Genomic DNA, 17,568 nt, shown 5'->3' with positions numbered 1-17,568 from the left:
CTCCCAGTGGAGGCCCGGATCCTCCTGGTGTCTTATCTCAGACAAGATGCAGGTCCGTGATCACTTTTGTAAGAAACTCATCAAGATGACTTGTAAGGTAAGGAAAGAACACAATAGAACTCATCATCCAACAGCAACCCAGGGGAGGTATCTTTGTTGCTTGCAAGCAATGGAACCTCACAGCAATGCTACACAGTCCAAATTATTCAGATCTCATTTCAGGGCATAGTGTGGAAAGCTGACTCTGTTTTTGAGCCCAAAATACACTCTTTTTTTCTTGAACTCCGAATTATTTATTGCTTCATTCATAGCAATAATGGGGACTTAATATCTTATCTATGCACCACATTCACACTGAATTCAGGGAGGACATTAAATATGCCCAGTTCCTTAGAGAGACTTGTCTCAAGGAAATACCTGGATAAGCAATGCACAGGAAGAACACCTGAGCTTCTCTTCTGGTCTCCCTGTGCCTGTGAGTGCATCTGAACATACATGCTTATAACACACACACACACACACACACACACACACACACACACACACACACACACACCCCTGGCTTGTATTCTTTACCGTGCCCAACAACCTGTAGGGAAAATCAAAATTTGCTTTTAAAAATTCTATCTTTTACCGGGCGTGGTGGCGCATGCCTTTAATTCCAGTACTGGGGAGGCAGAAGTAGGAATATCGCCATGATTTCAAGGCCACCCTGAGAGTACAGAATGAATTCCAGGTCAGCCTGGGCCAGAGTGAGACCCTACCTCGAAATACCAAAATAATAATAATAATAATAATAATAATAATAATAATAATAATAAATCTATCTTTTGTGTTCAGTGTATGGGAGATGGGGAAGAAGGATAAGAGGTTATGGGAAGAGGGCTTGATTAGAATGTGTCCTATCCATATGTGGTGGTTTGATTCAGGTGTCCCCCATAAACTTAGGTGTTGTGAATGCTAGCTCCCCAGCTGATGGATATTTGGGAATTAATGCCTCCTGGGGGGAGTGTATTGCTGGGGGCGGACTTATGGGTATTAAAGCCAGTTTCCCCTTGCCAGTGTTGGGCACACCCTCCTGTTGCTGTGGTCCACCTTATGTTGGCCAGGGGATGATGTCCACCTCTGCTCATGCCATTGTTTTTCCCTGCCATTGTGGAGCTTCCCCTCGAGCCTGTAAGCCAAAATAAATCTCTTTTCCCAGAAGCTGCTCTTGGTTGGGTGATTTCTACCAGCAATGTGAACTGGACTGCAACACCATATATGAAAACTGTCCATAAAAAAGTTTAAAACTCTGCCTTTTCAGAGAAGCAAACTGAAATGTGCCAAAAGTGTTCTCATACCAACTGGGTTCACATTCAGGCCTTCTGGTGTCAAGCTACTTCCAGGATACCCTGCTAACTGTCAGGTGAACAAAAAGCAAATGAAGAACATTGGTGTTAAACAAATCAGAGTTTATTGAAATCTGTGAATTTTAGCCAAGCATTTGTTGCCTTTAAGCTTTACTATGTTAGATGTGTGATGTGAGGACCAAGTAAAGCCTTGCTGTCACTTTCTTGGACATATGAAAGGTCCCTGTGTCAAGGATTTGGGAACACCTGATTGCTTGGATCATACAAGGAGCCAAACTGGGTAGGACAGGGGTAATGGAATCTGGGAGGTGGCAGATAGTAGCCCATTTAACATGTTCATTAGAAATATTCTGACAAACCAACTACTTCTGTAAGGCCATTCAATGGCTTTCAACTTCACATTGTTGCTAGAGGAACAGTCTACATGTTGAGCAATAGGAGACAGAAAAAAAAAATAAATAAACTATGCAATGTCAATGCAATGCAGCTATAAACTTGATAAGTTAGTTTTATAATTAACATTTTAATAAAAAACATATATACAAATAAAAAGTGTGGTGGGGAGATGGCTCAGCAGGTAAAAGCACTTGCTGCAAACATGACAACTTGAGATAACCTGAGAGGGCATGGGACTGCCTGAGTTCACTTCCCAAGGACCCATGTAAACAGCTGTGTGTGGCCACTCATGTCTGTAACCCCAGTCCTGTGGGGAGAAGTAACTGGGGAATCACTGGGCCTCATTCATGAAAGCTGAAGCTTTGCCTTCTTACAGAGACTTGTCTCAAGTATGGATGAATAATGGTTGAACAACAGAGGAAGGACGCCTGACACTTTCCTCCAGCCTGTGAGCACATCTACATATACACCACACATACACGTTTATACTTACCTTACACTACACCACATACACTACACATTTCAGAAAAAAAGGTATTAGTCATAAGTCACTACACATGTTTTATAATTCTATAATGTTATTTATATGTGAGTGTATGTCTACTTTATATCTATACCTAAAATAATTTTTTGTACTGCTGGCTACTTGGGTATTGGGAAATCAAACCTACGCTGAAAGTCTTTGTAATAAAGTGCTTTAACAACTGAGCCATATCCCCATCCCTGTATCTAAAATAAGTTTTTGAAGGGACACAATGAATTCCATCAACACACTCACTGATTTTCCCAATTCATCCACAGCTATAATCAATAGAACTCAAACTATTCCATAAAACATAATGGAAAGGAATACTGTCAAATTTATTTATGAAGTCAGCATTATACTCATATAAAATCAGATAAGGACACACACATAAATAAGAAAATTATAGGGTAATCTCCATGATGAATATGGTTACAAAACTTCTCAATAACATACCCATAAACTGAATTGAATTTCACGTCAAAAAGGTCATTCATCATGATCAGAGTTTCAAGGACTATTCAACATATGTAAAGCAACAGAGCTCACATGACTCATTAATAGTCTCAAAGACAGAAATCACATGTTCATAGCAACATATACAGGAAAGGCCTTTGATAAAGTCCATCATCCCTTATGAAAAAATCTCTGAAGTAAACAGTGATAGAAGGGACATATCTCAACATAGTATAGTCTACATACAACAAATTTAGAGCTAACTTTGTACAACATAGAAAAAACTCAAAGCATTCCAACTAAAATAAGGAACAAAACTTCACTTTTATTCCATATAGTTATTGACTTTTATCTAGAATAAAGCAAGAGCATAAATAAATGGGACATAAATAGGAATAATATGATCCTGAACATAACACATCCTAAAGACTCCACTAGAAAATTCTTTGATTTGATAAACACTTTGGGCAAAGTACAAAAATTAACCAACAGAAACCATTAGCTTTTCTAGATACTAATAACAATCATATTGAGAAAAAAAAATCAGCAAAACAAGTCCATTTCCAATAGCTTCAAGGAAATAGCTTAGAATAAACCTAAGCAAGCTAGTGAAATATGTGTACAATAAAAATTTTCAAACATTGAAGAAAGAAGTTGAGGACCCTCAAGGATGGAAAAGACTCCTCATGCTCAAAGATCAGCAGAATTAACATAGTAGAAAGCGCAAATTAGCAAAAGTGATCTATGATTCAATACACTCCTCACCAAAATCCAAATGACATTCTTCATAAAACTAGAAAAGACAATCCTAGAATCCATATAGAACTACAAAAGACCCTTGAAGAGAAATCCCAAGCACAAACAGTGTTGCAAATATCACCATACCTGATTTTTGAGCCATTCTAGAGTGATAGTAACAAAAGCAGCATGACACTGGTCTAAAAACAGGAATTGATGGAAGAGAATAGATCTCCAAGAAGTAAATAAAAGCAACAATAGCCACCTCATTTTTTACAAAGATGCCAGAAACTTTCATTGGAGAAAAGACTGTCACCTCAACAAATGGTGCTAGGAAAACGGGACATCCCTATGTAGAAGAGTGTACCTAGACCTCCATGTTCTGTATATCTCATCCTGAACTAAAATCAATTCAAAATGGATTGGAGACCTTAATGTGAGACCTAAAACTCTTCAAGAATTGAAGGAAAACATAGAGAAAACATTTTAAGATACAAGCAGAAGTAAGGATTTTTCAAACCACAACAAATGCTGGCAAGGATGTGAGCAAAATAGAGCCCTCATATATGGCTGGTGGGGATGCAAATTTTCCTAGTCACTATGTAAATCAGTATGGGGGTTCCTCAAAAGAACTGAAAATGCAACTACCATATGAACCAGCCACACTTCTCTTGAGCACATACTCACAGTACTCTACGTCAACATAACACAGAGATACCTACACATCCATTCATCATAGGTTAGGGAGTCAATGTAGGTTTCTGCTAATCCAAGAATTAATAAAGAAAATATTATATATATATATATATATATATATATATATATATATATATATATACACACATACATATATACACACAATGGAGTTTATTCAGCAATAAAGAAGGATGAAGTTATATCATTTGATGGCAAATAGATATAAATGGAAATATTCATATTAAGCAAAATAGACATAAAATATTGCATCTTTTTTCTTCTTTGTGAGCCATAGGATTATTTATAGATACATAAATCATATATGTATATGTACATATATATACAAAAGCAGGAAGGAACTTTGGGAAGGAAGAAGACTAGTGGAAGGAGGAAGGAGAAGAGGGCTATGCAGAGCAGAGAAAAGTAATAAAATACATGATATACTTGAAAGAAATTGTCTGTATGAAGCCTAACCCTATGTAACATACATATTCACCAGTTAAAAAAATAAAGAAAGAATGAACAAAGCCATCAGGCTCATAAAAAATCCTGAGTTCATAGTTCTATCTTCAAGTTAACAAGTTACATATGCCAAAGGCCAGTGGGCTACTAATGTCAATGACAGAATATGGATTCACAATAAATTAAATGTATTAACAACAAATTAAATGTATATTGTTAATAAACTTACCTGAATGTGTATGTGTGTTTGTGTGTGTGTGTGTGTACATATACAGAATTATGGGCTTCATATTTTTATAGAAAATAGGATTCAGGGCTGGAGGGATGGCTTAATGGTTAAGGCATTTGCCTGCAAAGCCAAAGGACCCAGATTTGACTCCCCAGGACCCATGTTAGCCAGATGCACAAGGGGGAACATGTGTTTGGAGTTCATCTGCAGTGGCTGGAGGCCCTGGCACGCCCATTCTCTCTCTCTGTCTCTCTCTCCCCTCTCTTTCTCTGTCAAATAAATAAATAAATAAATAAATAAAAGAAAATTTTTTAAAAAAAGAAATTAGGATTAAGTTTATTGAAATAATCATTAAATAAGGCCATTTTATTTAAAGGGCATGACTGTTTTCATCTTTTCCAGCATTCACAAAGGGACTAGTTTTCCTTCTTACAGAAAGTATCCTGCCTTTAAAGTGCTTAAGTAAAAATTTCATGGATGCTCTACATCTTGGCACAAATTAAACTATCATAGTCAGAAAAGAAATTGGGGCTCATTTCTGGGAGCCATGACACCTAAAAATAGCTTGTTTAGTTCAGAGATGAGTTTGTGTTTACAAGCTTCTAGTTTATTTAATTATTTCTTCAGTTTTGAAACAGTCTTATTTAGCCTGGACTGGTTACAAACTCCTTATGTAGCCAAGGCTAGCCTTGAACTCCTGATCCTCCAGCCTCCACATCCAATGTACTGGGATCATAGCTGCATGTCGCCATGTTCAGCTTTATACTTCTTAACCCAACGTCCAAGTGCTTGGTTCATTAAAAGTCCACACTCCTTCATGATATAGTCAGGACTGTTCTGATGATCAACTACTTAATAGAATTTCTTGTTGTTTCCTTTCACAATTCCCTCCTGTCTCATCACTGGCTCTGGTGTCCTGTGACAACATGTGACTTTTTCTGTTGCAACCTTTGCCTGGAATGGCCTTTACCCGGAATGGCCTTTCCCTGTCATTTCCTACAAACCTCAGTTCATTCTCCACAAATAGCTTCCATTCTGTCTATACTCTCTTCTTTGCATTACCAGCTGCAAACGATCTAAATGCTGCGATTATTTTTTTCTGCATAATTTGTCATGTAATGCAATATTAAAGGATGTTGCTTGTCAGTTTTCAGTATTGTTGCTCTTACCTTCTTAGTAAAAGGCAGAAATGCTTTGAGGGGTGGAATCATGTCTGATATTTCAATATTCCATAAAGTTTATTTGGGGCTTTATTTAGTGAGTAAATTTGTGATGCATATAATGTTCTTATAAATTCACTAGGTATAAAAATAAAACCTTATGTCACATGAAATAAAAAGGTACATGTAAAAAAGCAAGGTGCATGTGGTCTAAATCTAAACTTTCAGATGAACCGTTTTACCAAAAAATAGCTTAAGCCGTGGAGAAATGATTACAGAGCCTTCTAGATTACAGTGATATTTCTAGAATCACATGCAAGTTCAGAGGAGGGACTGTGAACATTTTATTTTATGTGAAGACACTAATTTTAAAAACTTTTAATGAAATAATATGCATGTCATTACATAGATGGTATACAACTCTGCTATAAATGTGCAAGATGTGTCAGAAAGTAACTGTTCCACTTATTTCCTGTGTGTAGCCTAAACTGCAATACAGGTATTGATACATGTATGGATAAGAGGAAGCACTGCATTCCTTGTTTGCATGTGTGGAAGTAGAGACAGACTTCACCACCTGAGTTTTCTGCCTGGGAACTAGCTTGTGCTTACTTCGTAGATTCAGTATGTTTTCCCTGTTCTGCTGATGCCCCATTCGTGTCTCTCAGAATGGACCTTCACTGGCTATCTAAATAGAAAGACCTTTCTTAGGGATAACTATTATTAATAGCAAGTATTCTTTTAATTTTTTTTGTTTTTTATTTTTATTTATTTATTTGAGAGTGACAGAGAGAGAGAAGAGAGTGGGTGCTCCAGGGCTTCTAGCCACTGCAAACTAACTCCAGATGTGTGTGCCCCCTCGTGCATCTGGCTAACGTGGGTCCTGGGGAATCGAGCCTTGAACCGGGGTCCTTAGGCTTCACAGGCAAGTGCGCTTAACCGCTAAGCCATCTCTCCAGCACAATAACAAGTATTCTTTTTAAGAATGACTAGGGCTGGAGATATAGCTTGTGGCGAAGATGCCTGCCTGCAAAGCAAAAGACCCAGGGTCAATTCCCCAGGACTCACTTAAGCCAGATGCACAAGATAGCACATGCGTCTGGAGTTTGTCTGCAGTGACTAGAGGCCCTGGTGTGCCCATTCTCTCTCTCCATCTGCCTCTTTCTCTCTCAGATAAATAAAACAAGAATGAAATGAAGTAATTCCATATTTAATAATAACAAGGGATGGTACAACTCAGCAAAGCAGCATTGAGTGGGTAAACTTGAAGTGCCCACTTCATGTACAGTGTTACAGAGAACAAGGCCTCTGCAGAAGAATTATTATGCACACATGGCAGATGCTGCCCAGAAATCCCACAGCTATTTAATTTCACTGCTATGTGGAAGCTCCTGAACGTTTCATCAGACATGGGGTTTCCCTTTGGAGTGAAGCTGCTTTCCTTTCGTAAAGATGAAACAAAACTCCGTTGACTGAGCAATGGGCTTATCACCTTACTTCTTGCTTAATCATCTCTCAGTTTATTTATTTTTTTTTTCCAGTTGCTTTACATGGAACTCCAGGCTTGCTTGCCTGGGAACCACTAGCTAATGCAGAAATGCAGCATAAGAGGTATGGATGCCATTTTGTTTAACATGGAGCCCCTGTCACATGCATGTGGTGGCCTTGCAACTCATTACTACATTTAAACCCAACTGCAGAACTAATAACCTTGGTTGGATTCACAAAGAGAATGAGGGCTGCCCTTTGTACACCCCTTGGCAAGGTCCAGGTCAATCCTGTGCCCATTTGAGATGCTAGGTTTTTTGTTTTGTTTTTTTTTTTTTAAAGCTATAAAGCAGGCTGAGAGTGCTTGCTTAGCATGCATGAAACTCTGGATTCAATAGTGCCACAGGAAGTGGGGGTGGGGGGAAAAAAGCTGGGTAGGATCTATGATCCAGCACTTGGCATAGAAAACCATTCCCTTCTTAAAGGTTCCCAGGTGGGGATTGACGATTTAGATGGGTAATGGAGGACCAGCAGGCAACACATGTGGAAGATGGAAAACTATTTCCATTATCTCTCAGGCCAGATGGGCAAATACAAAGCTGTAGTGGCTTAGGGGAACTTAAAAGAGGTTACCGTGAGGATCATTGGAAGACCTTTCTTATTTTTTTCCCAGAGAGAGAGAAGGGGGGGGGGGAATGGGTGCCCCAGGGCCTTTCAGCCACTGTGAATGAACTCCAGACACGTGTGCAACCCTGTGAGTATCTGTGACATTGCACGCTTGCATCACTTTGGTGTCTGGCTACCTGGGCCCTGGAGGTTCAAACAATTATTCTTAGGCTTTGCAGCATGGTATGAGGAAATGCTATTCTCAAGAGTTGGCCTAGAATTGGGAAAACAAAAGTATCACTTCATTCCTTCCCTTTTCTGAGTATAGCTGGAAATGATACACAAAGATAGTTATTGTTAGCATATTTCAGTAATAACTAACATTATTATGACAAAAATAATACCATTGACGATACTTGACCTGAGATGAATGACACACTACTTTGGTGACTGTAACTCATTTAATGTTTACAACGCTGTGAGACACACGTCTTTATTGTTATCCTCTTTTTATCAACAAGGAGGCTGAGGACCAGGACCTTCACGAGGAAGTGACAAAGCAGACACAGCTGGTAAGAGTTGCATCCCAATGTCTAATTCCAGACCCCTATCATGTTACACTGTCTGGTTATCTCTTCTCCACAGATATATTTGGCCTCCAAAACAGTAACAGCAAAATATTTAGAGGAAGAAAGTCTCTGAAAGTTTGACAGGAATAGACGTGCATGCTGAGAACCAGTGCAGCTATTCTGGGTTTGTTTGTTTCGTTCATGCTCCTCAATTCCAGCTTTTCAAAGTTAAGCATACATACTCTTTTTTTTTTTATTTCATAGTAGTGGTGGTAAGAGTGTAAATATTGTTACAAGCCACAATGACAGAAAATGCTTCTAGTTGAACAAGTCAGTTATCCTGGACAATATCATCAGTTCTTCCAATAACTGCATGGACTTGGGCCAATTTCATGTACTGCACTTGACATTCTCCTTCTGAAATATGGAGGGCCTTGTGTTCTCTTCCCATGGTAGCTATAAGGGAAGAATTGTGTACTGGCCATGGAGATCATTTGACAATTATAAAGTAAGCTTCAAATGAACATTCACTTAGGAGGTCACGGACTTACCAGGGAACATTTGTTTGCATTGTCTCATTTTACTATACCGCCTCATCTCTTTATATGGATGCCACTTTCTCCTTCTGTTTGGAAACGCTATTTCCTTTACAGCCTTGCTCTTTTATGCATGGAGCCTGGGCTGTTCATACTTTGCTTAGGGGCTAATTTCTAGAAACACATGATTATATCTCTCAGCCAACTCAGTTCCTCCGAGCCAGGAAAGATTTTCTGTTAAATTTTTAAATCTTCCATAAATGGTGTTTAGCATCTAATAAATTATGTTGAAAGAATATCATCCAAGAATAAAGATATGACATCTTCCTTATGTTTGCTACTATCTTTTAGCTACCTATAGTTTGCAGCTAGGGGAAACATTTGGATTGCTAAATAAACTACTTAATATTTAAAACAACTACCACATAATACTGATAGGTTAAAAATAAGTTTGCGGGCTAGAGAAATGGTTTAGTGGTTAAGTGCTTGCCTGTGAAGCCTAAGGACTCCAGTTCGAGGCTCAATTCCCCAGGACCCACGTTAGCCAGATGCACAAGGGGGCGCTTGCATCTGCAATTTGTTTGCAGTGGCTGGAGGCCCTGGTGCGCCCATTCTCTCTCTCTCTCTGCCTCTTTCTCTCGCTGTCTGTCACTCTCAAATAAATAAATAAAATAAACAACAACCACCACAAAAAAAGGGCCTTAAGGAAAAAAAAAAGTTTGTCTTTAACTTATACAAATCTTTTGTGAAAGAAGATACCTCTAACAAAAATTAAAATTTGTTTTTAAGAATGTGGATAGAAAACCAATGGGACTAATTTTCATTATTTTTTATGAAATCAATCTCATTATTTTATCAATCCTACCTTGTGAGTTAAGGGTATTAGCTGCCATATGATAATACAGATATGTTTATATATATATTTAGGCTCATATATATATATATGAATGAGATGAGTGAGTGACATTATGTTCAGAATTGATCTTCTGGAACATATACTGTTAACATATATTACCACTTACAAAATTCATTTTTAATAAATATGGACCCAAAATATGATATATGGCAGACAACAGAAAGAAAAGCAGTAGAAATGATTGCCCAAAGGCACTAGATGTGAACAGGGCATGTATATATTAAACTAGCTAAACTTCACTATACCAAAAGTATTTATGAAATAGGCCTGACAACCTAATGATATAAGTTCCATGAATATAACCTTTACTATAATGCTCTTGACTCATCATTAAATTGATTTAAATTTTTTTAATGATGCTCATCTCCAAAAATTGAAGTCTGCCAAAACTGTCTTACCAGAAAATTCTCTTGCATTTATATTTACCTTAAAAATAATTCATAAATATTAAGAAATAATAAGATTAATAGGAATGGTATATCATTTTGAAAAATATCATAGACATGATCTGAGTGTCAAATAGTAACAAAAATATCAAATTTCTACCTAAATAGATTATAAAATTTGAAATTTTGAAACTTTGTATACCCCATTAGACAGTTTATTATCTTATACATGGGCATTTTTCAAATTTTTCATAATATTATTGCTAAGTAATAATGAGTTGCTTCAAGTTGTACATACTTTGTATTAACATGTTCAGCATTTTGTTCAAATGTGGAATATGTGATAAAGATTATATTGCTTAAAATAGCACTTTAATGTTAATAAAGTACTAATGCATGTGCATTCTCAGAGGACAGTGAAGAGTAAACTTGTATAATCACAATAGAACTGGCTTTGACTACAGTGTTCTTTTAAGTATAAAAGATGTAGATCTCTTTGAAGATATACTATTACCTCAGTGCAGTTATGGTAGCATGTGTGAGTACACTCAAGATGCTGAGGCCAGACTCCCAATTCTGGCACTATTGAATGCATGTAAAGTATAAACAATAAGCAGCCATTAATTTGATCAGGCAAGTTAGTATGTGGTAAGACCTCAAGGCAATGGATGTTACTGTGTTAGTGATCACATAAATGGCTGGTCCACATTGAGAAATAGTAAATATGGTCTAGATATTCTATTTATGGGCTAACATGTTTTGGGACAAACAAGGTGACACAAAATTTGAATTCAGATACATGCCTGTGCCTTAATATACCTAGTTACCTTCTGATGATATAACTATATTATCTCAATATTTTGCAAACTGGACTACATTTCCTAACCAAAATGAACTTTTAGGGTTTTGATTTTCATTAGTTCACAAAACTATCTGGAGAAATAGTAAATGAGAATGTCCAAGTGAAAAAAACTGGCCCAAACTGTTTAGTATCTCCTTTGAGGAAGAGATGATGGATAAATATGTACATAAGCACATGCATTCATAAACATGCATATTATATCTTTATAAATTCTATTGCTTTCGTGTCATTAAACCTTCCCTAATTTTGTGGCTATTTCTTTTTGCCTCTTAGATATTTTTCAGAGAATTTTCTAGAAGTTTTCCCACTATCAAGCTGATATTAGATACTTCAACTTGAAGTGGTCTCCAAACTATTTTCAAAGCTATTACAAGGTAGTTTCAATGTTGCAAAAATCCTACAAAAATTTCTATCACAGTTAACTTGAAATTTTCAGACTTTCTTAAGTTTACAAAACCATAATGTTGACTTTTTAAACCATGAAAACAACTTTTGTTTTATTTTTTGTTTTTTCAAGGTAGGATCTCACTCTAGCCCAGGCTGACCTGGAATTCACTATGGAGTCTCAGGGTGGCCTCGAACTCATGGCAATCCTCTTACCTCTGCCTACCGAGTGCTGGGATTAAAGGCATGTGCCACCAGATCTGGCTTCATGCAAACAACTTTATTGGTCATTATTCTTTAAAAAATAGGGGCTGGAGACATGGCTTAGCGGTTAAGGCACTTGCCTGCAAAGCCAAAGGACTTAAGTTTGACTTCCCAAGACCCAGACAAATAAGCCACATGCACAAGGTGGCACATGTGTCTTGAGTTCATTTGTAGTGACTGGAGGCCCTGGGGCGCCCATCCTCCCCCCATTCTCTCTCACACAAATAAATTTTAAAAAAATAATAAAAATTTAAAAATAGTGAATTCTAGGTCAGACTGGGCTAGAGTAAAACACTACTTTGAAAAACAAACAAAAAAAAATTAAATAAACTGTATCAAAGAGTTCCCAAACCAGTCTCCTGGTAATTCTGTTCTTTATAGCCTTCATGACAAGGGGCTGAACCCCCATCCTGCTTGTGTGTCCTAGAACCTCCCAAATGGACCTGTTCAGATATGGTATTAGTAATCTTTTTAGATGTACAGACGATTAGAGCTTGCCACAAAACCAAAGTTCTTTACAAAAAATCTAAGATGTCGTCATTTGTAGCCAGAATTCAGAAAAGTAAGGGCTTTTTCTAGACCATTTACTTGATATTTACAGTCATGACTGAAAAAACATTGAGCTCCTCACAGGATACTGTATTTTCAGATCAGTAGTAATCATTAAAATATCTACAACTGAGTTAGGAGAAGCATAATGCAAACTCAATAAAACATTCTTTTTCTCTAAAAGCTTTTCTAATTTTTAAGTAAATGATATCTTTCTGTCTGTCAAAGTCAGATATCCTAGCTGCAACACAAATAGAGTATCAAAAATAGCTCAAGGTTACTTGACTTTTATGGAAGGGATTTCTCCTGACCTCTTATGGCAGCAGTAACTGTTTGCACTTTGCAGAGCCTTGGGGAATTCCTAACATACTGTACTGGCATCTTGCATCAGGGACTCCCTTGTGTTCAGCCGTGTTGCAAACAAATCTGCATTCTCGAATACACTCTATAACTACAGCTACCTCAGCCACCAGAATGTATTTCCTTTCCTAATTTGTTTTTGCAATATTCCAGTTTTTAAATTCCTATTTCAAACAGATGCAAACTATTCATTCAAGGAATGTGTTTAGTGAATGGGCTTGGATAAAAATACCATTGTGTCCTTAACATTTAGCTATATGTAAAATAAACTATATAAAATGTCCAAACCCTTATCACCATAATCTAAGTGGGTACTTACAGAGTCACAGAATTACTACTACTGCACCATTTATTTCATATATACATGCACGCACATGCATGCACACACACACACATATACCAATTTATTTTGATGTACTTACATTTACATTATTTTAATTAAGTTAGTGAGCACTGTTGAACTACCACCTAGGTAAAAAGTGATTTATGGCTCCTTATTAAGTACATGTGTTTACTTTTCATTTACTCTCAAGGGGGTTTCCAAAAATCCATTTATTATTTATTTTTAAAAGTCTTCTGATTATGTGGCCTAGCCCACTTTGTTACAAATTCTGACATAACTGTGGTGTTTGCTTCTGATTTAGAACATCAGTTGTGAATTATGAGACATAAGACAGAGACAAGAAAGAAATCTTATGCTAGGAGAAAATGTGAGAGGGGAGAGAGAAACTTTCAAAAGCATTTAAAGAAAAATCACCTACCAGTTCTACTCGTCCGAAACCTCCAACTCCAAGGGTGTCAATGATGTTGAAATCAGACAGCTTCAGGTTGGCGAAGAAAGCAGCTTCGGCTTCATATCTGGATTTTTTGATGTGAAAAAATGGAAATTTCTTAGAAGTGCAAATACGAGTACTGTGCATTACTGTCTTGGAATGACATGACTGGAGAGCAGGCTTTACATGTGTAAATTCCATTTTGCTTTTAAAGTCTGTAATTTCTCACACTCATAATTTTTGGTCCGGGTTGTACAGAATAACATAGATTTGCACTTGTTTTTCAAAGCAGAAAAATACAGAGTATCCACTGCCTGCCAGTCACAGGACTGATAAACTCAGTTATCAAAGCAGTTACATCTTTGTAGTTTTCTACGCGTCTTCTTGCGAGTGTGGATTGTCTGAGTTGCTCTCTTGTGGTTTAGTTTTAGATTTGGGGGATCTGCTTGATTTGTTTTTTGCCTTTCAGATTTTGGGTAGCAGTTTTTCATTAGTTTCCCTTCTCCACAGATCACCAGTGCCTTCTACCAGTATTTGTTAAAGTGGCAAGATCATGGAGGTCTTTGGAGAAAAAAAAAAATCACAGCAGGATTTTAGGAAAACAGATCCGAAAAGCTGAGGACTGAGGTGCAAATGTCTGAAATGGATGATTTCAGGAGCATAGTCACAGGCCTAAGTGGTTCTTTCCTTCATTTGCATTTACCCACTGACTCCCAGCTAACAGTCCCAGTACATTAGACTTGCAACTTTCTTCTCTGAGTGGTGAGAAGCAAAGACTAGTATTCAAAGTCTAACTGGCCACACATGTGAATCTGACACAGGCAAGTGGCCCAAATCAGCTTCCCCCCAATGAGAAGATTAAATGTGAGCTGCTTAAAATATCCCCTTGTTAAATGCCCTACTATTTTTAGAAAGGGCAGGAAGGCATAAAGATGAGGATGATCAGAAAAGTCAGGTCAGGGAGCAATTCAGCTGTCTCAGAATTGAAAGGTTGAAATTGCTGTGCATAACCCATGACCTTCAGCCTAACTTGATTCACTACTGTACTATACATAGAAATGATGCATATACTTGAGGTAATGGTATGAAAACAGTTTGTGTAATGTTTATCTTTTAATAGAATCAGCCACCGGCATCTGTGGTGTTAAGCAATGTGTCATTTTTAGTTATTTCATTATAATCACTCACATCTTTAGGTTCTCTTACTTGTAAAACATGTGAAATACCATTCTAGATAAACTTTAAGCCCTTCAGTTTACAATGACAGGTCTACTTTCTCAAGTCAATCATTGAAAGACAACTCAAGAGTGTTTCCTCACTTTGTGAAATCACCTACTTCTAAGTAACCTTTATAAACAAAGATGGTGAATCCAATGGTACATAGGCTATTCTCAGTAACACCCCAGTCAAAAGATGCACGCAGTAATCAGGAGCTGGCTGACGAATACGCAACACAAACAGCACATGTGCATTTCTCGCATTCTAACCAGCTCCCTGTCTGCTTCTGGAAAATTAAAACTCCATTCTTTCAAAGGGAACAGAGTTGACTCTGACAGGTGCTTTTTAAAGGACATCTGTTGAGCACAGACCCCATGACACTTTATACATGGTCAGGTATTTCCTGGTGGCCTTGACCAACAAATACAGAATTACACTGATGTTTTTCTATTTTTTATAATCCTTTTTTTCACAATGAGATTTAAAAAATATTTGAAAACTACCATGTTCACACTTACTCTTATAGACCAGGCAAAAAGCAAACCTGAAGAGGCAGACAAATAAATAAAATATATGCATTTTGACTATTTGTCCAGTTGTTAAACTTTTAAGACAATTATTTTTGGCCATTTAGTTGGCAGCTTTTGTTGTTCCTTTGGATTTTTTTTTTTTTTTTTTTTTGAGATAAAGTTTGTTTGTGTCACCTAGGCTTGCCTCAAACTCACAGAGAGTTTTTGCCTTGGCTTCCCAAGCACTGGATTACAGGAATATACCAGATCTTTACTAATTAAATTTATTATCTTTAATCATTTAAAATAACATGATTGTGATTTTGCTTAGAAAAGGACATATCATCATACAAACTTTACAAGAATGCGTTAACAATATGTATACCATCATATGCATTCATAATGAGAACTTAAGAATCAGCGTGCTTGCTGGCTTTAGGAATCTCAAGCGCAGAATAGATAAGACATAGATGAGACTATGTTGTTACCAGGTTTAAGCATTTAATGTATTGTTTTATCAATGAAGTCCTTGAATATGCTTCTGAAAATCTCATAGCTGGGCTTGTGAAGTTAAGCAGAAAGTGCACCTGAGTGAGTCTTTCTCGTCTGACAGTGCTACCTGAGCTCTTTTGCAGCACGAGGAGCCAACTACAGACCAAGCGAAATAGTAAGTTCTGAAGGTGATATCCCCTCTAAACCTTTAGTTTCAAAAATCTTCTTATGCTCCTACAACAGAGAACTCACAACTCCATTGGGAATACTTGAAACCCCACTGAGGAAGGTTCCCAATGGAATGGGGGCAAGGACAAGGGACAAGAGGGTACCAACACATGATATATCTGTACAAAATATGTTGTTAATAATAATAATATTTAAAAACAAATAAAAATCTCCTTCAGGTGGTTCCTTGGCAGTTGAAGTCACTTGCTTACAAAGCCTGATGGTCTGGGTTCCTTACCCCAGTACCCATAAAGCCAGATTCACAAAGTGGCACATGCATCTTGAATTCATTTGCACTCACAGGAGGCCCTGGTGTACTCACTCTCTGACTCACTCTCTCTTTCTCTCAAATAAATAAATAAAATATATTTAAAAGAAACTCCTTCAAGATTCTGATGCACAGTGAGAGCTGATACTCTTCATAAACTTCTAAAACCAATTCAATAATTTGAGTATGTAGATCAAAATAGGCCAGAGAAATTACTGAAAGAAACCTGGCAAGGAGGTCTCTTCTTGAAAAAAAAAAGGTAAAAGTTGCTATTTTATGGTTGCCTATTTATAGTTATTTGGTTAGTTATTGATGGTATTTTAGCTACTGGAATGAAAATGTCAACTTTGTTTCCTAAGTAGTAGAAATTTTTCTTTAGTTAAAAATCCACTAATATACATGCTTCCCCTTATAATAAAAGCACTGAAAATAGACCTGCTAACATTATAATCATACTGTTTTAGACATAATAACTTGGTTCATTATTACTAGGGACATTTTTTTAAATGCTATCTGATAGGTTACCTTATTTTATTTTTTTATATTATCTATTTTATGTTCTATCTTGTTATATTATAATTATCTTACAATTATAGTTCAATTGTATTCTTGGATCCCTATTCAAGTCCTATTTGTTTCAGGGGATAATTATTAGATAATTCAAACATAGAAATACAATCAGCAGTTTCACTTTTCCAACCAAGAAAATGTTGCTACTTGCTTGTTCTTTTATAAACACTCATTTGTTTTCCTTCTCATTCCAAGTATTTATTCAGTTTAAGAACCACAATTTTAGGGCTGGAGAGATTGCTCCATGGTCAATGCTACTTGCTTGCAAAAACTCATGGCCCAAGTTCAATTCCCCAGTACCCACATAAAATCAGATGCACAAAGTTATCCATGCATCTGGAATTTGTTTGCAATTGCAGGAGGCTCTGCTGCACCCATATACTCATTCTCTCTCTCAAACAAATAAATAAATAAATAAAAATTCTTTAAAGCCACAACTTTATCACAGAATGAACTTTTCCATTTGAATTAATAACTTTTTAGCATGAACTTGACTACAGAAAGATCTCTATAAAGATGCCAAGCTATGAATTACTTAAGTTCTTCAGTTACTTAACCTTTTATTGCTCATAACCAGG

General features: G+C 36.9%; 1 protein-coding gene across 2 annotated transcripts in view; it reads right to left on the bottom strand.

Annotated features, from left to right (window-relative positions):
- Prkg1 (protein kinase cGMP-dependent 1) overlaps positions 1 to 17,568 on the bottom strand; it is a 1,244,729-nt gene that overhangs the window by 23,786 nt on the left and 1,203,375 nt on the right. For both annotated transcript variants that reach the window (XM_004653190.2, XM_004653189.2), the window contains exon 10: positions 13,694 to 13,790. In XM_004653190.2, the coding sequence (XP_004653247.1) occupies positions 13,694 to 13,790 (97 nt within the window). The remainder of the gene's footprint in view (positions 1 to 13,693; positions 13,791 to 17,568) is intronic.

Source organism: Jaculus jaculus, chromosome 1 (genome assembly GCF_020740685.1).
Source record: "Jaculus jaculus isolate mJacJac1 chromosome 1, mJacJac1.mat.Y.cur, whole genome shotgun sequence".
Taxonomy (NCBI): domain Eukaryota; kingdom Metazoa; phylum Chordata; class Mammalia; order Rodentia; family Dipodidae; genus Jaculus; species Jaculus jaculus.
Note: the sequence above shows the minus strand (reverse complement) of the source record. Positions and strands in the feature narration are given on the sequence as shown.